This window comes from Saccopteryx leptura, chromosome 3, assembly GCF_036850995.1.
Source record: "Saccopteryx leptura isolate mSacLep1 chromosome 3, mSacLep1_pri_phased_curated, whole genome shotgun sequence".
Lineage (NCBI taxonomy): Eukaryota > Metazoa > Chordata > Mammalia > Chiroptera > Emballonuridae > Saccopteryx > Saccopteryx leptura.
In genome coordinates, this window is record NC_089505.1 from 254,456,081 (window position 1) to 254,478,617 (window position 22,537).

The 22,537-nt window shown below is 40.4% G+C and overlaps 1 protein-coding gene across 1 annotated transcript; it reads right to left on the reverse strand.

Moving 5' to 3' along the window:
* Positions 1-1,230: 1,230 nt before the first annotated feature.
* On the reverse strand, positions 1,231-22,473 carry MDH1 (malate dehydrogenase 1). The gene is made up of 9 exons (XM_066378169.1): positions 22,341-22,473; positions 15,262-15,360; positions 14,417-14,513; positions 10,543-10,718; positions 8,248-8,370; positions 4,487-4,663; positions 2,731-2,844; positions 2,110-2,199; positions 1,231-1,567 (listed from the first exon to the last, which is right to left on the reverse strand). The coding sequence occupies exons 1-9, from the start codon at positions 22,341-22,343 to the stop codon at positions 1,442-1,444; spliced, it is 1,005 nt and encodes a 334-aa protein (XP_066234266.1). The 5' UTR covers positions 22,344-22,473; the 3' UTR covers positions 1,231-1,441.
* Positions 22,474-22,537: the final 64 nt, after the last annotated feature.

Consider the following 22,537-nt stretch of genomic DNA (forward strand, 5'->3'; position numbering starts at 1 on the left):
ATCAAATTTATAGGCCATTTTACACAAATTTTGGAGTAAATTTAATTTAGCTTATACTGTATCTTCCAGTTTTACCTTCTGGTTCTTAAAATTTTTACATGTATATACTTTCTTTATATGACATTTTATTTTTAATTCTGTATGCAGTTAGCTTATCTTTATGCTTCCAATTAAATGTTCTTCTGAGCACTATTTCTTCCTAAGAATTTAGGATATACTTAACTCATTTTCCTTCTTTTCTAGCTTATATAAAAAGTGGGGAGAAGTAATGATAGAAGTCAATGGAAAGGAACAAGAGCATGTTCTTCCTTCTAGTCTCCCTTGAGCATCTTTCATTGGCAGACTTTTAACAAAGAGCAGAGAGGAGCTGGTAAAGAAGTTTGCCGAGTCCCAGTCCCAGTGTCACAAGCAGAGTACAGAAGAGTGTATTTGTAATTGAGAGGATAATTTAATAACTAGTACACATTCAAAGTTCTTTTATATAAAAAAAGTAAACTCTATATGAAAGTTTACTTTTAATATATCTAATTAACAGGAGTTATAAAAGCATTTTTTACTTTTCTACATGTGAAATATGAATTATAGCAATTTTAAATAATATCCAATCAAGTAGTTGAGCACCCACAAAGCACTATAATATATAGGTCCTGAGAGATTTGTGATCGAGTGTTATGTACAATGAGCTATATACAAGAATGAAAGGATGGATAACTTGTCCTCATGGATTTTGGAGAAAAATTATTTTTTTAAAATAACACTGTGTCTCTAGTAATAAGATTAGATTGAGAACAGTCCCACTAGTATAAATTCCTGTGGCATTTACTGGTTACAAAATGTTAGATTATCTGCTTTAGAGGAATACGTTAAAGGAAGATTTACTATCCTTTTCCTCTATCATGAAAATGATTGTTCTAATTTCATGGTATTAAACTGTTAACAGAGTATTACCTACAACCTATTTAATAGCTAATATTAAAATGAAATTATCCATAAAGCATGGACCTTTAAGATTAAAAAAATGATAGATGTTTAATTATCTAATAATGTTTAAAAATATATTCTGGAATAGCTTACCAAAGTGGATTTTCCTGCTCTATTTAAATGTAAGAGAATTATGCTTTACCTGGTGATATTTTCCATCTTTACTGACTTTGTTTTATAAATCTCAACTCCTTCAGCAAGTTGGGAAACATGCAAGTTTTCTGAATAAAAACTCTAGTCTTAGTCATCTTCATTTGAATATATATTTTATTTAGAATGCAACACTAATAGCCATTATGATAAACTGTCACAAATTTGTACCGAGAAGCACACAATCTTTAAAATGTGTTGTGTTTCACAAGTAGTTTACATTTAGCATTTTTATTTGGTACTAGAATCAAAGACGACATTTAGATTCTTCAGCTTTGGGGTATTTAGTAACATTGAAATGATTGTCTAGTCAGGCAGAGGTAAGAAATTCAAAAGCAGTTTCTTTTTCTTCTGTTAGTTCCTTTGCTGTAAGATCCATCTTCTCACGTGAGAAATCATTAATAGGGAGACCTTCAACAATCTTCCATGTCTTATTCTGTTTGAAAGTAATTGCAAATAAGAGATTTACAATTAAACTAGAACTGATTCTCCAATAAGCAACAACGTAGTGTGAACTTCAATCTAGAGAGTATGTTTTAAACGTCTGATTCTAAAGAAGCAAATCAAAAGCCAGATCTTAACAGATAAATTGATACAAACTCAACACTTGAATTTAAAACTTACTGAATCTAGAAAAAATAATCTTTAAATGAGGATTAATTAGCAAACAAAACACCCGTGATTTTATAATAAAGAGCAACAATACTGAGAACTATTGCTTCATTTAGAAGATACTATTTGTAGGTATCTGATATTAGAGGCATAACAACAAAATATGTCTAGTGGAAAGAACAGAATCTTGCTTTCCAAATTAATTTCAATCTTTTAGTGATCTGAAGTTGTGCTTCACATGATTTTAAAGCTGAGAAAAATTACTAATTTACTAAAGGAACAATAGATTAAATTATGCCATTATTAATAAAAACATAGAACTACTTTCCCAGTAGGACAGAAGGAAATAACTCCAGACTCCCTTACCTTGATTGTAACAGGGAATGAGTAGAGCAGATCATTGGGAACACCATAGGAGTTGCCATCAGAGATAATGCCCATGGACACGAACTCTCCCTGAAAATGACAATTTTTACATTCTCATGGTGCTCAGGAATTGGTTTACATAGCCACCTGACACATGAACTAACAAAATCAAAACAGGTGACAGGTTCTTACTATGTTCATTACTTCTTTACTGTACAAGGAACCAGGCCAGGCACATCTATGACAGGGTAACTTTGGTGGGTGCTATGATTCCACTCTTCCAACCCATGTTGAAATAGGCCAGAGAAACAAAATCATTTTATAAATGATTAAATTGTGGTTCAATATAGGCTTTAAAATGGAAAGGAAAAGAAGAAGTCACCCTTTCCATGTGTGCTAGGTGCTTCTTATATATATCATCTCACATAACTCCCACAACCCATGTAAAAGGTGACAAGACACCTCAGAAAGGTTAGGTAACTTTCCCAAGGTAACTTAGCCAGGAGGCAGCTGAGCCAGAATATGAACATAACCTGCCCGATCACTAAGGATATGTTCTTTTCCATTACAGCACCGGAGGACAGAAGTATGAGTGGCCTGTGCAAATCACCGGGTCCTCACCTCTGGGGTTCCAAACCAGATGTTTCTGACGTGGTCACAGATGGCTTTCGCAGCAGACATCGCACTGGACAGTTTCCGAGCCTTGATGACGGCAGCGCCACGCTGCTGCACGGTCTGGGTAGGGCAGGCAGAGACAGCCGTGTTACTTGATAATGACAGCAGCATTTTCATCAATTCCAAACTGATCTTGGGGTGAAAGGCTAGACCAGGGGTCCCCAGACTTTTTACACAGGGGACCAGTTCACTGTCCCTCAGATCGTTGGAGGGCCGGACTATAAAAAAAACCTGACCAGGTGGTGGCGCAGTAGATAAAGCATCGGACTGGCATGCGGAAGGACCCAGGTTCGAGACCCCGAGGTTGCCAGCTTGAGCTTGGGCTCATCTGGCTTGAGCAAAAAGCTCACCAGCTTGGACCCAAGGTTGCTGGTTCGAGCAAGGGGTTGCTTAGTCTGCTGAAGGCCCACAGTCAAGGCACATATGAGAAAGCAATCAATGAACAGCTAAGGTGTCGCAACGAAAAACTGATGAGTGATGCTTCTCATCTCTCTCCGTTCCCATCTGTCCCTATCTATCCCTCTCTCTATAAATAAAAAACCAAACAAACAAACTATGAACAAATCCCTATGCACACTGCACATATCTTAAAGTAAAAAAACAAAACAGGAACAAATACAATATTTAAAAAAAAGAACAAGTAAATTTAAATCAACAAACTGATCAGTATTTCAATGGGAACTATGGGCCTGCTTTTGGCTAATGAGATGGTCAATGTCCGGTTCCATATTTGTCACTGCTAGCCGTAACAAGTGATATGACGCACTTCCGCAGCCATGACGCGTGCCTCCCGCGTCACCATTAGTACTGTACGTGCGCAACACCGTGCTTTGCGGCGCCACCACATACAGTACTCCAGCACAGGATGTGGACCTCTCACTGACTACCAATGAAAGTGCCCCTTCAGGAAGTGCAGTGGGGGCCGGATAAATGGCCTCAGGGGGCCGCAGTTTGGGGATCCCTGGGCTAGACCATAGCTCAGGGGTTGGGAACCTTTTTGGCTGAGAGAGCCATGAACGCCACATATTTTAAAATGTAATTCCGTGAGAGCCATACAACGACCTGTGTACGTTAGGCATTATCCAATAAAAACTTGTTGTTGTCCCGGAGGACAGCTGTGATTGGCTCCAGCCACCCACAACCATTAACATGAGCGGTAGGAAATGAATGGATTGTAATGCAAGAGAATGTTTTATATTTTTAACGTTATTATTATTTTTATTAAAGATTTGTCTGTGAGCCAGATGCAGCCATCAAAAGAGCTACATCTGGCTCGCGAGCCATCCGTTCCCCGGCCCCTGCCATAGCTTAATGTGTCCCCTACAAAATCAGGCAACTACCCAATGTTGGCCTTACTAACCCATTTCAGTTATAAGTACCAGTCGTTTTAGAAAAAAAACCTTATAAATCTCTGCAGAAAGCTTACCATACTTCATACAAATAAATGGTAAGCTATGACTAGATTTTCCCACTTTTTTTCCATTTTAACAATCAATCCTGACTACCATGCAACAGATCAGACTGGATGGTGACTGGCTTCAATGGCTCCAAAAGAAAGTATGCAGTCATTAGACAACTGCAATTTGTCTCTCCCTGTGTCTCTCCCTCCTCCCACCCCCGAAGAACACTCAGGCCAGAAATGTGGTGTCTCTCAAGAGTTCTTCATGCCTGGCTGTTAAGAAAGCTCCCAGATTTTTCTTACAGTGATGAATTCTCCCTTGAGCCAGCTGTCATCTTTCAGAGCTTCGTAAACACCAACTTCCTTTCCTTGCAGCTTCACCTTGGCATGGTTGACATCTGGATACTGAGTTGAGGAATGGTTTCCCCAGATAATGACATTCTTTACATCATCAGAAGTCACACCAAGTTTAAGAGCAATCTAGTTAATAAGAAAACAAATCCATTACTTAGACAAATGTTTTTCATTTCAAATAATGACCCGTTTAAAAGTAGAGAGCATCATACAGCTTGTGGTTAACTTATTGGCACAGTGACTTAAATATAAAACACCAAGTAAGAGGTTAATATTGTTTGAGTATGTAAATGTGACCCTTGTTTTGTTGTGAGTACTTGCAGGTGTTGCCTCAGCACTTCTGAGCAACAGGTATTTCGGTGTGTGCCATGAACTGAAAGGACTTGGGGAAGAACTGCCCTTACTTACATTTAGCTAGAGTTGTAGAAAAAAAGGAAAATTTATACCTGGGGCAAGTAACCCAAGCTAAATGTTACCAAGAACTCAGAACATTCTGCAGACTGTCCGCTTCAACTGCTCCAAAGCATAGTGAAGACACCTTGGCTCAAGGCCTCTCCTCCCTCCACCAGGAGGCTCCTTTTACCTCCTCTGTCCCGTGGCCTGCCTACCCCCTCTTGTTCTTTTGATCTCTTGAGCTAATCCACTTCTGTCTGGAGGGAAAAGGGCAATAGTTTGCAACCAGTAGATGTAGTTTCCGAATATCATTCATGTCAGAACTGGTTAAATTAACGTGTCCAGGACAGCAGCTTCTTGCTCCCCTAGACACTTTCATGCCTGTCATAAAGATCTGTTAAATAGTTTTTAACTAATTCTCCAGCCCCAGCAGTTTTCTTCCTCTGATACCAGCCAACTGGTTTCACGGCCAAACTGCCTTGTCAGCGGACACATACGCAGTTCTGGTCTGCAAATACACAGGAGAGTTCTGCAAGTGATAAACAACTGCTAGGTAGCTAAGTCCTCTGAATTCTGACACAATTATGTAAGACTAGTAAACATTCATGGAAGAAAAATTCATGAATGTTTGTTATTTTTTTCAGTGGATTAATGAAAGCGCTTCTTCAAAAACTCCCTAAAAGTTGTCACTGTGCCAAATGAGCATGCTGAACATGTGTCAAAAGCTAAGGTTTTATTAGATAGCTTTTTCTTCTTTCTTTCCTCATTCAGACTTTCATCCCTACAAGGAAAACTGTTTTAGGCACTGGGACAAAGTGTCACTTAGTAGAATTTTCCAATGCCCGCCTCCACCAAGGCCTCAGGTATAACAGCAAAGAAACAAGTTTGTTGGTGTTGTCATTTTACCTCTTGCAATGAAATGAAGTAACCATCTGGCAGTCCAGAATCTACAACTGCAACACCTGTAATATATATTCCTAAACTGTTACACAGTACGTGTTCCATCTATAGTACCCAAACTGGAGGCCGGGGGCCCTCACCTGTGCTAGTTTCTGTAGTACCTAACTCCCGCCTCCAATTACTCAAACTCCCACTCCTTTCCAGCCACCAGACTCTGGCTAAACAATGAGAAAAAAGACCAAGCCCACAGACTAAATCTTCTCAGGAATTTTTTACAATTAAATTTGTTATCCAAAGACCTTCTAAATTAACTGTAATATTTAGGAAGCTATTTCTGAAGTGTAGCTCTTCTCCACTCTTGGATATATCCCTCTTAATAATAAAAATCAATAATAAAAAGAGCAGCCAAACTTCATTGAGTTTTATAATGTGACAGGCACCATGATAAAGGCTTAACATGGCTCTTCTCTCATTTAATCCATATAACTACTTTGAGGCAGACACAGTTATGATCCCATTTTATTGCCTGAATACACCTTTCCACGATCACAGAGCTAGTAAGTTGATTTAGGTTGCTTGATCCCATTATGTAAGCATTCACACATGGACTTGGACTCAGGCAAATCTAGGTGGCCCCGTCATTTACTAGCTGTACGACTTTAAGCAGGTTCCCTGACCTGCGTAGGCTTCAGGTTTCTTATCTGTAACAATGATGTATACCTCATATGGTTACTGTAAGAATTAAATAGTAAATCACAGATGAAGCATTTAGGTTAGAGTCGAAGCTTAACAAATGCAAACACAGTCGTCCCTCGCCATATCGCGGTTCACCTTTCGCAGTCTCACTTTATTGTGGATTTTTTGCTATATTGCAAGATTTTGCAGTATAATGATATTTTTATATATTGACTATTTTAATTATTTTTTGCGGTAAAATAAGCAAACTAAGTGTGGGAAAGGTTAATAACACTGTGGGAAAGGTTTATAAGAGTGTGGGGAGGGTTTATAAAGCCTTAAGATAAATATAAAGTCGCTACTTTGTGGATTTTTGCCTCTCGCGGGGAGTTCTGGAACCTAACCCTTGAGAGAGGAGGGACCCTGCCCTCTCCTGCACCGGGCACTGCAAAGCCGAAAGATGATCAGTTCTCAGTGTACAGCAGACCACGCACCATCTTTGGTAAAAAGTTTTCTTGAAACAAAATGAAGTTGTTTTCTCTAGCAGAAAAAGCACTAACATCATAAACCTATTTGGCAGCAATGATCTGTGGATAGGGAGGGATGGCCAGAAAAATCACTGGGGAAAGGAAAGAGGTTATATCCCAAACGAGAACTCTGTCATGTCTTCTAAGAGCCCCAGGATCTTCTACATCTGGGAAGGAAACTAGCACGGAGGAGTGGCACGGCCTCGGATTCTTTAAAAAGCTATGGCTAATACCCTGATCCAAACTGACCCCTTGATGTATGGCTCCAAGGGATACAAACTTAATAATAATTAAAACTTAGCCCCAAAGTAATGAAAAGTAGGAAATTTTATGGAAACAGGTAGAATATTAAGATATAAAATTGAGAATAAGAATATAAAATTAACAATTAAAAATCTGGATTTCGCCCTGGCCAGTTGGCTCAGCGATAGAGCATCGGCCTAGCATGCGGAGGACCGGAGTTCGATTCCCAGACAGGGCACACAGGAGAAGCGCCATTTGCTTCTCCACCCCTCCGCCGCGCCTTCCTCTCTGTCTCTCTCTTTCCCTCCCGCAGCCAAGGCTCCATTGGAGCAAAGATGGCCTGGGCGCTGGGGATGGCTCTGTGGCCTCTGCCTCAGGCGCTAGAGTGGCTCTGGTCGCAACATGGTGACGCCCAGGATGGGCAGAGCATCGCCCCCTGGTGGGCAGAGCATCGCCCCATGGTGGGCGTGCCGGGTGGATCCCGGTCAGGCGCATGCGGGAGTCTGTCTGACTGTCTCTCCCTGTTTCCAGCTTCAGGGAAAAAAAAAAAAAAAATCTGGATTTCATTGCTTAGCTGTAGGGAGAAAGGAAGTAAAACCATATGAAACATGGAAAGCTGAAGTCCGTTATTTTATAATTTCCTGTATACGTGACAAAAATAAATTATGCACCATCACGTGAATTATCTGTACTAGTGAATACTTTTTAACCATTGCTGTAAGATAATATTAGCAACTAAATTATAGTTAGCAAATGAAATATATCTGAGAAAATTAAGTAGGAAGTTTAGCTCTGGTCTTTATAAGACCAGATTTAAAGATACCCTAACAAACTGGAATAGCTCCTACTAAACAACAACAACAAAAAAACACAAAGTAAGTAAGCTTCAGCTACTTTAAAAGTGAAAGTAAAAGGTTTTGTAAAGTTGAACATTCATGATACTTTAAAAGGCATGTTTCTTATTTCTCTTACCTGAGCTTTAGCTCGATTGTGATCCAAACGAGTCAAGCAACTAAAGTTCTCCTTGGGGATGGATGGTGCCGACTTAGCGGCAGTCAGGCAGTTGGTGTTGGCTGGGTTTCCCACCACGATAACCTAGGATAACCCATGACAGCTGAGTTAGAGACCACAGGCTGCTTAACTAAACTGTCCTAGAATATGATTGACCAATGTATAACATTTGTATCAAGTTTGTGTCAGCTAAGTATGTAGTTATCACTGTAATTTCTATCCTCCCTTCTAAAACTCCCCCCCCCCCCTTTTAGAGTTTGCTGCAATTACTGAAAACATTTCTTTAATAAAAGCACTATTATGTATATAAGTCACTTTTCAGGTAGTGCTAAGACCTAAGGTACCTGTCTAATTTGGTTTGTGTCAAAATAGAGGGAGCATTTATCTACTTGCTACAAAAAACAAGTAATCCGAGGCTCTATATTTCCGAGTTTGAGTCATCAATAAAATTTCCCTTCTTATAAAAGTAGTCCAAGAAAGAAATTCTACTCAAGCAGTTTACTTTAGGACAATGATTTGTTTTTATGAATTAAAAGTGTTTCTCAATCTTGCCTGATTCTAAGTAACTGAGATATTTGCCAAAATACAGATTACCAGTCCCATCCATTCCAAATCTACTGAATCAATCTTTAAAAAAAAGCATTTTAGGGCCCTGGCCGGTTGGCTCAGTGGTAAAGTGTCGGCCTGGCGTGCGGAAGTCCCGGGTTCGATTCCCGGCCAGGGCACACAGGAGAAGTGCCCATCTGCTTCTCCACCCCTCCCCATCTCCTTCCTCTCTGTCTCTCTGTCTCTCTCTTCCCCTCCCGCAGCCAAGGCTCCATTGGAGCAAAGATGGCCTGGGTGCTGGGGATGGCTCTATGGCCTCTGCCTCAGGCGCTAGACTGGCTCTGGTCACAACAGAGCGATACCCTGGATGGGCAGAGCATCGCACCCTGGTGGGCGTGCCGGGTGGATCCCGGTCAGGAGCATGCGGGAGTCTGTCTGACTGCCTCCCCGTTTCCAGCTTCAGAAAAATACAAAAAAAAAAAAAAAAAAAAAAGCATTTTAGGCTATTTTTTTTTGAAGGGGGAAGGTATAGGATACAATGTATTGTAATATAGTATAGGAAAATGTATACACGAACTTTTAAGATTTAAAAAGCTTTAATAAAATGATAATTTAAAAAAACCCTGTGGAATATCAAACTTACAGAAATGATGCAAGCACATTTGAGACTAACTCCTACATCCCCTTTACCCAGATTCTCTAGTTTGCTCCATTTCTCTCCCTCTCTCTACATCCCCGCCTCCATCCCTTCTATTGTGGCCCTACTTGAGAGTAAGGGGGCAGCCATACCGAATGCCCCTAAGTACTCTGTCAGTGTGTATTTTTCCAAAAAGGACCCTTGGCCGAGAGGGTGGTTACTGTGCAAACAGTACTAGAACTCCAAGCAGCCTTTATTTTAGCATCCAAACCACTCTGCAGTTTTTTACTAAGAAACCTGTGGATTTCTACTCAATTTATCTATTATTTTCTGCTAATGATTACAAATATAAATAATTATTTAAAATAATTGTTTAAAATGAAGTCCACAGAAAGCAAACATTCAGATGTCTATGCATTATTATAATAGATAGAATACTCTAACTGGAAACTTTAAATATCTTATAAAATTTCTTTTACCTTTCTTTGAAGTCAGGACACAGAGGAAGAAGTCTATCAAAATCAACAAAACTAATAACCAGCAATACTTCTGCTGTGACATTTAATTGGTAAAAGGGGGCTTTCTTGCAATACCTAGACAAATTTAGGAACCAAAATAGCTTGATCATAAAAAGAACAGGAAGTCATACTGACTCAACTCCTCAAGAGACAAGTATATCACTAGATTGAGAAAATCTGAGCATTCAGAAGCCACAGCACTTGCCTCCACAATCACACACAAATCCAAATGTCTAGCAAATAATCCCATACAGCTAAAAGGCACCAAAGTTCTTTGCCTTAGGGCTTTACAAACTAATATTAAACCCATCCTATGCAATAGTAACAGGCAAAATATTTTCGAGCACCTCTGAATATATATAGATTTATAAGAGAAAAATCTAGAAGGGAGAGCTTATCAAGCAAAACTCTGCACCTGTATTTACTGACTATTGCACAGAACTCAGGGGAGGGGAGAGGTGGTGGCAAATAATTTTGTTTTTACTTAAATGCTGAGAGCGGAAGTTTCAAATGCTGATAAGGATAAATCCCAGAATATACCACCGTATTGGTCACCTTAACTGACTTCTTGGCATATTTGTCCAAGGCTGCACCCTGGCATTTGAAGATTTTCACATTTGCTTTGAGTAAATCTTTCCTCTCCATGCCATCCCTTCTTGGCATGGAGCCCACAAGAATGGCCACATCCAGGTCTTTGAAGGCAACTTCTTCTTTATCTGTTGCGATGACATCTGTGAACAACATGGCAACAAATATGCAGAGGTACTTAAACTTAAAGTCTAACATTTCCTTTTTCACACTGAATCTATCCAGCTAACTCTCCTTCACTTTGTAGCAAATGTTTACTTTTACATATAATATTAAAAGTTTTAGGGGCCTAAGACAATTTATGAATTCAACAAAACATCAGCAGAAATTTTAATATACTTATTTTGCTTTTCCTGTTTCAATTATCTCAATTCAAAATACTATGCCTTTAAAGGTCTAATACGATAATTTTTTTTTTTTGTATTTTTCTGAAGTTGGAAACGGGGAGGCAGTCAGACAGACTCCCGCATGCGCCCAACCGGGATCCACCCGGCAAGCCCACCAGGGGGCGATGCTCTGCCCATCTGAGGCGTTGCTCTGTTGCAACCAGGGCCATTCTAGCGCTTGAGGCAGAGGCCATGGAGCCATCCTCAGCGCCTGGACCAACTTTGCTCCAGTGGAGCCTCGGCTGCAGGAGGGGAAGAGAGACAGAGAGGAAGGAGGGGGAGGGATGGAGAAGCAGATGGGCGCTTCTCCTGTGTGCCCTGTCAGGAATCGAATCCAGGACTCCTGCATGCCAGGCCGTTGCTCTACTACTGAGCCAACCAGCCAGGGCCTTTTTTTTTTAAATTACGTAAGAGGCGGGGAGGCAGAGACAGATTCTTGCATGCACCTGGACCAGAATCCAACTTCAAGCCCCCTATAGGGCGATGCTCTGCCCATCTGGGGCCGCTGCTCTGTTGCTCAGTAACTGAGCTATTTTAGCGCCTGAGGTAAGGCCATGGAGCCACCCTCAGCGCCTGGGGCCAAGTTGCGTGAACCATTTGGTCCTTGTCTGTGGGAGGGGAAGAGAGAGAGAGAGAGAGAGAGAGAGAGAGAGATGAATAAGAAGGAGGAGGAGTGGAGAAGCAGATGGCTGGGTCTTTCACATACCGGGCTGACACTCTACCACTGAGCCAACCGGTAGCTCAGTTAACATTTGTTATTCAGGCTAATGACCACAGATAACACAAAAGAGAAATTAATTCACCTGACGTTTAAGTTACAATTACTTTAAGTATTAGAAGTAATTAAAAAGGCCATGAAACCTTGTCCGGTTGGCTCAGTGGTAGAGTGTCAGCCCCGTATGTGAAAGTCCCAGGTTTGATTCCTAGTCAGGGCACACAGAAGCGACCATCTGCTTCTCCACCATCCCCCTTCTACAGCCATGGTTCAACTGGCTTGAGTGAGTTGGCCTTGAGTGCTGAGGATGGCTTTCGTGGCCTTGCCTCAGGCATTAAAAAATGACTCCGATTGCAACAGAGAAAGGGACCCAGATGGGTAGAGCATTGGCCCCTAGTGGGCATGCCCCAGTTGGGTGGTGCATGCGGGAGTCTCTCTCTGCCTCCCTTCCTCACACTAAAAAAAAAAAAAGAAGGCCATGACCAGTGTTTTGGACTGAGTGTTTGTGTCCCCCATAAAATTCTTATGTTGAAACTAATCCCCAAATGTGATGTATTAAGAGGTGGGACCTCTGGGAGGTGATTAAGTCACAGGGTGAAGGGCTCCTGAATGTGATCAGTGCTCTTCGGGCTGCCTCTCCCTTTCTCCACGTGAGGACAGGGTGAGAAGATGGCCATCTATGAACCAAGAATTGGGCTTTCAGCAGACACCCAATCTACTGGCTCTTTGATACTGACTTCCCAGCCTCCAGAACTGTGAGAAGTTTCTGCTGTTTTATCAAAGCAGCCCAAATAGACTAAGACAATCAGGATTCAGCACAAATTTTTTAGACCAGTGAACTTTTGTCACAATCAGGCTGTTGTAAGCCCCCAAACAGGTATATGTAGGAACATCAATTGGAGAAAAAACAAATCTATCTTTCTTCTCAGCCACACATTCTTACTTGCTGAACCTTCTCTTCCCTGTTATACTCAGAGCTGACCAAAGACAAAGGACTGTAACTGAGGCCCATTACAGAGAGCAGAGGGAACTCATTAGAAAGTAATCAAAACGAGAAAAAGCAACACAGGAAGCTGACCTGGAAATGGGTAAAGAAAGGGAACCAGCTGAATAGCTTGGGCAGGGTAATGCACTCTCTTAAATAGCTGTGCATCCAAATGATTTAGATCAGTGGTCTTCGACATTTTTACACTGAGGACCCATGGAATAGGAGAATTAAAATGGGGACCACCACATACTCTGGTTTCTCTTCAGATTGCATAAATCTTTCGCCTTTTAAAATGGGGACCACTAAGGCAGAATTCACCCTGAGCATAAGTGAATTTGATTAAGATCACTGGGTCTATACTCTTCATACAACATGATGGTGGTTAACGCTTTTGCGGACTGGCACATCATTTCTGGCAGACCAGAGTGTAAACTGGTGGTTGAAAAACACTGATTTAGATGGCAGTATCCCTTCCAGTAAATGTCTATTGAATATATACTTAAATTCTGAGCAAGGTTTCTTTGGGTATATATTTTGTTTTCTGCAAACTTCTAGGAAAGTATTAATTAAATCCTCATCAAATGAAAAGATCATGATAAAGGTACAACTAAAGAAAATTTAAAAAAGAAAAAAAAGAAAAGTATTCAAATTAGTTTATGACCTGACCTAGTATTTTGCTAAACCTTTCAATCAACTTTAACATTTCTGTCATACACTTATGTAGACAGACATATGGTTTTCAAAGACTATTCACAACTCTGGGGGGCTTTTTCAAACTATGCAGTACATGATAGGATAATTTATATTATATCCCAATCAGATGACTGGCAGATGGAGCATCTATAGATGAAGGGCCAACCCATTTCAAGCCTCAGGGTAACATATGGCTCTGGAACACATCATTTAGAGTTTAAAAAGTTCTACATTATAGGATGTTTATACTCCATTATAGGATGTTTATATCTACAATTACTATTTAAATAGACTTTGCTAACCCCCTGAATGTGTCTCCAAGGCCCCCTTTTCTCTGACTTTCCAGTGAGCCAGGGCACCCCTGCCTAGGCCCTTTCCTGTTGCTTCTTTTATCCCTACGTCCCTCCTTACTTTACTGCTCCCAGCTTTAATAAGTGTACTCCCCCCCAAATTACTATATTTAATTAGTAAAGTAAGTTATACATAAACATGTTAGGTAAAAGTATAGTTTTTTTACTTTATACTGGTTATTTCTTGTTTTTACCCTTTATTCGTTCTTTTTTTTTTTTTGTGAGAGTCAGAGAGAGGGACAGATAGGGACAGACAGACAGGAAGGGAGAGAGATGAGAAACATCAATTCTTCGTTGCAGCTCCTCAGTTGTTCATGGATTGCTTTCTCATATGTGCCTTGACTGGGGGGCTACAGCAGAGTGAGTGACCCCTTTGCTTGAGCTAGCGACCTTGGGTCCAAGCTGGTGAACCTTGCTCAAACCAGATGAGCCCACGCTCAAGCTGGCGACCTCAGCGTCTCGAACCTAGGTCCTCCACATCCCAGTCTGATGCTCTATCCACTGTGTAACCGCCTGATCAGGCTTATTTGTTCTTGGTATATAATTACCCTTATTTATTTTTGGTATACATCTTACCAAGTAGTTGTAGTTCAAGAAACAAAAACAAACTACTTTTATGAAATAATTCTGACAGGTTAACAAAAATCTGAAATCTATTTTTTTAAAAACACAAAGTACTATAAAAATCCCTCTCTACTCTCCAACTTACCTTTCAGGAGGGGAAGGGCGCAGTCTTGCAGTTCCATTAGAACACCGTCCAGGACACCCATCATGGGAGTGATATCCAACAGCACTAGAATTATAGGCTGCCAAATAAATAGCAAGGACAGTGTATATCATTTCGTAACAAAAAAAGTCATTTTAAAACATTTTTCTTACTTATTTGGTGTGAATATATGTATAGCTCCCATTAACTAGTCATAATTACTTTAGGTCAGGTGTCTAACATGATGCTATTTCTAGAAAAAGAAATGCTATAAAACCAGCACTGGTTGCTAACTGACAAAGTAAGAGGTTGACTACTACTGAATTTAAAGGAGTACACGGAAGAAATATCAAATTGAAGTGGCATGGTCTCTATGTTTATCTGATTTCTGTTCATGGAAAGCTAAGTACACTATTTGGTGTGAAGGAAGAATCTGATATCCATAGATGAAGAGAATGGATAAATGAATACGTAAGAAAAAAATTTTAGTGTACATTAATTAGACCTGCTGGGATAGAGGGTGTCTGCTTCAAACTGGGAAGTAGATTTACCTGTCTATGTTGGGTCTCAAGACCATTTACAAATAAGAAAGTGCTGATTCAGCAAATTTCTCTCCCACATTACTCTCCCTAACAGTTACTGCCATTAGTGAATACCTTCCACCGACTAACACCTGCTGGCTGCACCAAATCAACTAAATACATGACTTGCAAAGAATTTTTAATGCCTGGAGGGGTGCATCTCTTTATACCAGTGTGCCTAGTACACTTAAAAATGTCTCTGCAACTAAATACAGGGTTTGATTGACAATATTTTTACTTTAATATTGATAAGACAGTTGCACCTACCTGGTCTTTACCAAAGACAGATCCATTTCCAATACTGTACAACAGTGAATATGCAATTTGACCAGCTGCTCCAGTCACAAGGACTCTGATTGGTTCAGGCTGTAATAAAAGAGACCTGTTAGCATCTTACTAACAAGTGTGATTTTATCCTAAAGATATTCAGGAGTTTCTCTGTAGTAAGACAACATACTCTAAAAGTTAATGTAAAATTTTAAAGTCTATGTATCAGTTAGTTGAAAACTAACTTATCCCAAAATAGTCCCAGTAAATATAGTATGCACAAATTAACCAAGCAACTTCTGGAACATGTGTCCTCTGGCTGTATATTTATGTGGTGTCATTTAACATTGTCTTCTTTTCCAAGTGAGGAAGGGAGAGAGATAGACTCCTGCATGTGCCCTGACCAGGATCCACCCAGCAACCCTGGTCTGGGGCTGATGCTCTGCCCATCTGAGGCCATGCTCGCAACCAAGCTATTTTTTAATTTTTATTTTATTTTTTTTAAGTGAGGCAGAGAGACTCCCACAAATGCCCCAACTGGGATCCACCCAGAAAGCCTACTAGGGGTGATGCTCTGCCCATCTGGGGCCTTTGCTCCATTGCTCAGCAACCAAGCTACTTTAGTGCCTCAGGTGAGGCCATGGAGCCATCCTCAGCACCCGGGGCCAACTTGCTTGAACTAACTGAGCCATGGCTGTAGGATGGGATGGGATGGGATGGGGAGAGGGGGGGAGAGAGGGATAAGAGAGAGAGAGAGAGAAAAGACAGAGGGGGAGAAATAGAGAAGCAGGTGGTCACTTCTCCTGTGTGCCCTGACAAGGAAGGAATACAACCTGGGACTTGTCCACGCTCACTGATGCTCTACCACTGAGCAAACCAGCCAGAGCCTAACTCTCATTGTTATACCAGATTTACTTACATAGTTTCATCCATCGTTTAAAGGATATTTTACCACTAAAATAGGCCTAACAGTGCTGATGCATGTTATGTGGTCATAGAAACCCTGGGGCCACTAGAACCTTACAAATGCCCTTATGCAAGTCCCCCCACTCCCATCTGCTCGAGTCTTTTATACCAGGAAGAGGAGTTAACAGTGGTTAAAATTTACAATGAGCCTGAAAATTTTAATGAAACTATTAATCATGATTCAACTTAACTACTTGGAGGATGAAAAGCCTTTATTTTCTGAAAAAAATAAGAAAATGGTAATATCTGGATTATAATAAATTTTAATATTAAATGACAAATAACAAGAGCAACATGTAGTGACAGTTGACAATCTGATTCCAAGGGGAAATTAATTTTTAAAAGGAGAGAGAAAAACACCAAGAGCATACTAGTTACAATACAGAGAAGTTGCCTTATAAATCTCAAAAGACCCTGAACAAAATAAGGGACACGTATACAAAAATAACTAAGAGTCAAAGTGACAACCTTGAGTCAAGAAAGTAAAGTTAAATTAAGCTCAGAGAAATAAAAAGAGCTAAACAAAAATGTTTGGACACTTAATGGCTAAGTCTAATTACAACAGATGGAAAACGCAATCAAGGTGAACGGTTCCCTTGACAATGGTGGGTAAATGGACTCCCACTGTGTCAGCTCCATGCGTGCGTGCACCAGAGAAGTGGCCCACTGAACTGACCAGGATAGAAGCATTTGATTTTGTTATATCTAGAATTCCCTCTTCCAGAGACACATGCCTCCAGGATGGAAGGAACTGTCACCGTCAAGGGTCTTTCTAACCTTCCAACTTTAACTGCTGAAGGGTCAGTAGCAATTATCAAATTGGTACCTACAGAATTCAAAGGAAAAGACATCTCAGGAAATAAGTGCCAGGCTGTAGAGAAATGAATCTGATCAAAGTAGGCTATGTGTACAATTTCTTGCTCAAAGATGTGACCAGGTTGGGAGTGGAAAAAAAGGAGAACTATGGAAGTTTCTCCCTGACTTCCTGAGTATCTTCTCTATCCATATCTCTAAATATACAAAATAAATTCCCAAAGTGAACCATTTTAATACAACACATATTTATGGTTCCAAATAAACTTTAGGTTTATAAAGACTAAAAGCTATTTTAGTATTCCTACCATATGGCCTTTGTGTTTTTAATTTTATCATTTTCCCCTCTTTTTTCAGAGTAGGTGAGAAAAAGGGACTAGAGGAAGAAATTATTCCTCCTCCTTCTTTAGAATGCAAACTCCTGCCGTGGCTGGATGGCTCGATTGGTTAGAGCATCACCCTCAAGTACAGGGGCTGCTGGTTCAATCCCCAGTCAGGGCACATAAAGGAACGGACATTCCTCTTTCCTGTTCTCTCCCTTCCTCTCTAAAGTCAAGAAAACAAACAAAACAAACAAACAAAAAGAATGCAAACTCCTAAACTCAGGGCCTTTATTTACTGTTGTATCCAAACTGCCTAGATAATTCCCTGCACATAGTCGGAACTCAAATAATTACTGAAAGAATAGCTGGATCTTGTAAAAATTACTTACCCAAAACTTGGAAATGTAAAATAATTGTTTGGAAGCAAACTTAACATTCTTCAAAAAATTGTTTGATATTTTATTAATAGATACTTTTAATACAATATTGACAAAGTTGGAAACTTAGTGACCACCATAGTTCCTGACATAGTTAGCAAAATTATTTTATGTTACTAGTTCCAATATATCATATATATCTTTATTATATGCGGCTTAAGTGTCTGTTTGTCACCGATAGCTTATTGGTTGCTTGCGTAACTGTACTAGCCAATGGGGTGAAGTTGCCACAGCATTCAAATAGTCCTGCCTTCTGGCATGCCACCTCACAAATTGAGGTTAAAGATTGGAGCAATTATTATGCTGTTAAGAAATCTTAACACCAGAAGGGGTCTTTGCAATGGTACAAGACTAGAGGTTCTCCAATTGAAAAATGTCATAATAGCTAAGTCTTTGACTGGCTCCTCTAAAGGTGAAATACATGTCATTCCAAGAATTGATTTGGCTCCATCTCAAACAGGGTTGCTGTTTCAATTGAGACGTAGACAATTTCCTGTAAAACTTGCCTTTGCTATGACCATCAATAAGTCTCAGGGCCAAACGCTTAAGCGTGGTGGCATTTTTTTTACCTGAGCCTGCATTTGGACACGGTCAACTTTATGTTGCCTGTTCAAGAGTTTGTGAAAGAACGGACATAAAATTAAAAATAACTGATGGTCCTCTGCAAGGTGAGCTTAAAAATGATGGAAAGATCTACACAAGAAATGTTGTGTACAAAGAGATCTTTGACATGTGAATTAACATTTTATTATTTAAATCACCTTTATTTATTGAGCTAGCGGTGGCTCTTAAGAAATGTACCGCCAGTGGTTTCCTTCATTGCACTCTACTTTAAGCAATTAAGCAAGTAGAAGGGGGAAACCCCATGGGGCAGTAAGCAAAGGGGCTCCCTCGCCGCCTGCCCTGGGTAAAATTCAGTTTGAATTAGCAGACACCTTTGCACACATCATTTTAATTACAATTTATAATATCTAGAACAGCGGTCATTTCGTATGACCGCCGGGCTTTCTATAGTCTTATAAATCAACTGATGAGCGGTTATCTCACCTCCTTCATTAAGCTATAGACCTGGTACTATTTTAGGCCAGAGAGCTAGAGAGGCAGTAGATTTTAGTAAAGAGATGGTCTCTAGAGCCAGACTTCTGCATTCAAATCCTGACTCCACAACTCATTAGGTGTATTGTATGTTCCTGGGCAAGTTACTCAATCTCTCTGTATTCAGTTTCCCTACAGTAAAATGGGGGGTAATAGCCACCTAACAGATAAGGTAGTTGTAAGAATTGAGAGAGTTAACATACAAAGCATTGAAAACAGTGTAGCAAGTACTATAATTTAGATGTGACACCATAGAGCTGTCCTCTTAAGGGCTCCCATAGCTTGTGGTTTTCTATTTACATGTCTGTTACTCTCTACTAGACTGCAAACCTTTCCCGCGACCCACATGCACCAGCTCAGTTCAGATGGAGAAAGGAGACAGTCTACTTTTAACTCCTATTTGCAGTCCATCTACTGTTCAACAAATATTTATTGAGTGAATGAAAATAAAGAATTAAGAACAATATAAACACATGCTACATCAATGTGAAGTAAGCTGGGATAAGAAATAAGGGGAAAAGTGAGTATCATCATCTGTAAAAGCTTAACTTCCCAAAAAGTCAGGTAGATGGTTATAGCAGGAAAATGCAGACAATTTTAGGCATTAGTTTTAGTTACTAAAATGTGTTCAAGTATTACACTCCTTAGTGAAGGGTCTGTGGCCAACTAATGAACACATACTAATTCTACCTCAGCAGTTTCCTTCTTCTGTATCTTTGAGCAAATCATTTTCACAGGTAGGTAATTTCCTCTTGTTAAGAATAGCATGAAGTCTAGTTAGTGTCCGAGTGTTTGATGATGAAAAGGAAACTAACAAACCGTATATTTTGTTTTCTGCTCTTTGGAAGCTGCAGTTGAAAAGCAGGAGGGTGGGAGATTCCTGCTGACTTTCCACAATGTTACAGCGTGAAGACAGGTTACTATTCTCTGCTCAGCCATCTAGGCAGTGTGCCAAGATACAAAGAAGAAATGTCTTTGCAGGGCACTAATGACCTTCCTACAGATGTGGGCTCTATCTTGCACATGTACCCAACTCTCAGTTGTAAAGCCTGAATTTAAATGTTCCTTATTTTATTCTATAGAAAGATCCATATATTCCTTTTTGCTTTCTAACTTAAGTATCTATTTCTGTGATGTAAAAGACAAATAGTATCATTCAGATTGCTTTATATAGTTTATTCTTGCTGTCACTCTTTACAGAAGGATAAAGAATTTCCTCCCTAAAAAAAAAAATTGTTTGATTCCCTGCTAGGGCACACAGTAGAAGTGCCCATCTGCTTCTCCACCCTTCCCCCTCTCCTTTCTCTCTATCTCTCTTCCCCTCCCGCAGCTAGGGCTCCAATGGAGAAAAGATGGCCCAGGTGCTAAGGATGGCTCCATGGGCTGTGCCTCAGGTGCTAGAGTGGGTCCAGTTGCAATGGCCAGGTGCAACGCCCCAAATGAGCAGAACACCGCCCCCTAGTGGGCATACCAGGTGGATCCTGGTCGGGTGCATTCAGGAGTCTGTCTGCCTCCCCACTTCTCACTTCGGAAAAATACCAAAAAAAAAAAAAAAATTGCTTTGTGCAGGCTCATCTGGCTTGAGCCCAAAGGTTGCTGGCCTAAGTAAGGGTTCACCGGCTCAGCTTGAGTCTGGGATAAAGGCACATATGAGAACCAATCAATGAACAACTAAAGTGATGCAACTACAAGCTGAAGCTTCTTACCTCTGTTTCTGTCTCAAAAAAAAAAAAATTTTTTTTTTGCTCTGAATCTTTTGATGGCTTTTTTCTAACTCAGTGATTGTTCATACACTCTCCTGAGGTAAGGAAATTCTCAGTCATGAGAGAATTTGCTGTCAGTTTCCCCAAACTGACAGAAGGACTGGTCCTCATAAGTCTCTGTATTATCTGGTGCTGAGTGACATTCCAGGGGTGAGGCCTGGCTTGATCTACTGTGTAGCAAATCAACACAAGAATGGAGGCCCAGGGTCTCTCTGTGACCTTGGGAAAATCATTTGACCTCACCAGGTTACATTTTAAGATTAGAGGAAATAACTTACAAATTCTCTTCCAATTCTAGAATTCCAATATTCTGAACTGTAAGGAATAAAGCTATCATGTAATGTAAGTGCTGATAACGTATTTCACTTTATATTTACAGTAAGAGCTTGCATCTTCATCTAGAACCTCAGCTACTAAAAATAAATTTTCAGAATGACTTAATAATGTTTGTATGACACAATATGGCAAAATGGGAAGAGTATGAGACCCTTGGGGGCAAACTGTTGTGTGACCTTGAGCACTCACATTCTCCTTGGATTTCAATAAACTCAATTTTAAGATCTGAAGTGGGGAGATTTGTTAAAATGATCTTTAAAAGGTCTGCAGTTCTGTTATTCTACAATTCTATTACATTTAAGAATTATAAAGTTTGAAGTTTTCTGATAATACTTCTGCTTTCTTGCTAATATTACGTCAGGAACTACTGAAACCATCATTTAAATGACCCAGTTTAACTGAGAATTAGTAGCTGTCCTACAGGCTCTCCTATAAAGGTAGTTGGAGTAACCCTTGCCTTTTTTCAGATTCTGGAAAATTTCCAATCCATTCAAATATTTCCCCACATTCCCCACCTATTTTAGTATTCTGAGATAATGGAGGAAAAATAGTCTCAACCATAAATACAAGTACCGAAGCAATTTCTCAGCCTGATGTCAAATGTCACCTTCAAACAGCGGGCAGATCAGTATTACTACGTCAGAATTCCCTCACCATTCCCCTTTCTTTCAGCAGGGCCAAGATGTGGTAATCTAGGCATCCAGATCTTCATGACAAGATGGTTACATTGTGTAACATTTAAAAGGGCTGGTTCTATTAGTAAAGAAGATCTGCACTAGTTATTTGGCTACTGATGCTATCACTGCACGTCCGGGTATTACAGAAGATCAATGAGCAGGTTTTAAATGACATTAGATATGGCTGAAACACGTCTCCCGAAAACGTACACCGTAATCTGGAGTACCTGGTAAACACTATCTTTACAGTTGAGGGCCTTTTTTTTTCAAGGGTTTTGTGACCATTGCCCTTAAAAACACTGTGGGCGAAAGGAGAAAAAAAGGTTAAGATTCCCAACCCCCAACATCAAATCCCATATCGTGCTCTGGAGAAAAATGCATAGCTTCATATTTTTGCACCGCTCGCCATGCAGCAGGACAGAGATTGTGCCCTTCCAAGGACAGCGATTTCTCTAGAGTCTTTTAAGACGCCCCTCCTCCCACGTGGAAAGGGGTTCCTTTCCAATTACTAGGTCACTGCGACAGTCCCCAGATAATAAGTCAGGCTTTCCAAAGGGCGCGAAGGACAGCGCCTTGCACATCCGTCCCTCATAAGTCCTTCAAGAGCAAGAAAAATCACATAAAGGAATGAAGGCTAGAGCGGGGCAAGATCTAGGGGCCCACACTTACCATGATTAGGAACTGCGCAGACGATTGCAGCACCTGCAGAACGAACCTGAAGGTTTCAGGTCACCTCTACAACAGAACAGACAGGGGAGGGAGAGCGCTGTTAGAAAGAAAAGGCTCCGCTTTCGCCCGCGGAGCCCTCTGGGAACTGTAGTTTATGCTGTCCTGATGGCGGCTCACTCTCCAACGCATTTTCTTCA

Bases quoted from the DNA above. Each gene is read 5' to 3' on its own strand.
- MDH1 (XM_066378169.1), bottom strand. The intron at 14,514-15,261 runs GTAGGTGCAACT...TTTATTTGGCAG, and splicing joins CTGTCTTTGGTAAAGACCAG to CCTATAATTCTAGTGCTGTT. The intron at 2,845-4,486 runs GTAAGAAAAATC...TGCCCTACCCAG, and splicing joins TCAAGGGAGAATTCATCACT to ACCGTGCAGCAGCGTGGCGC.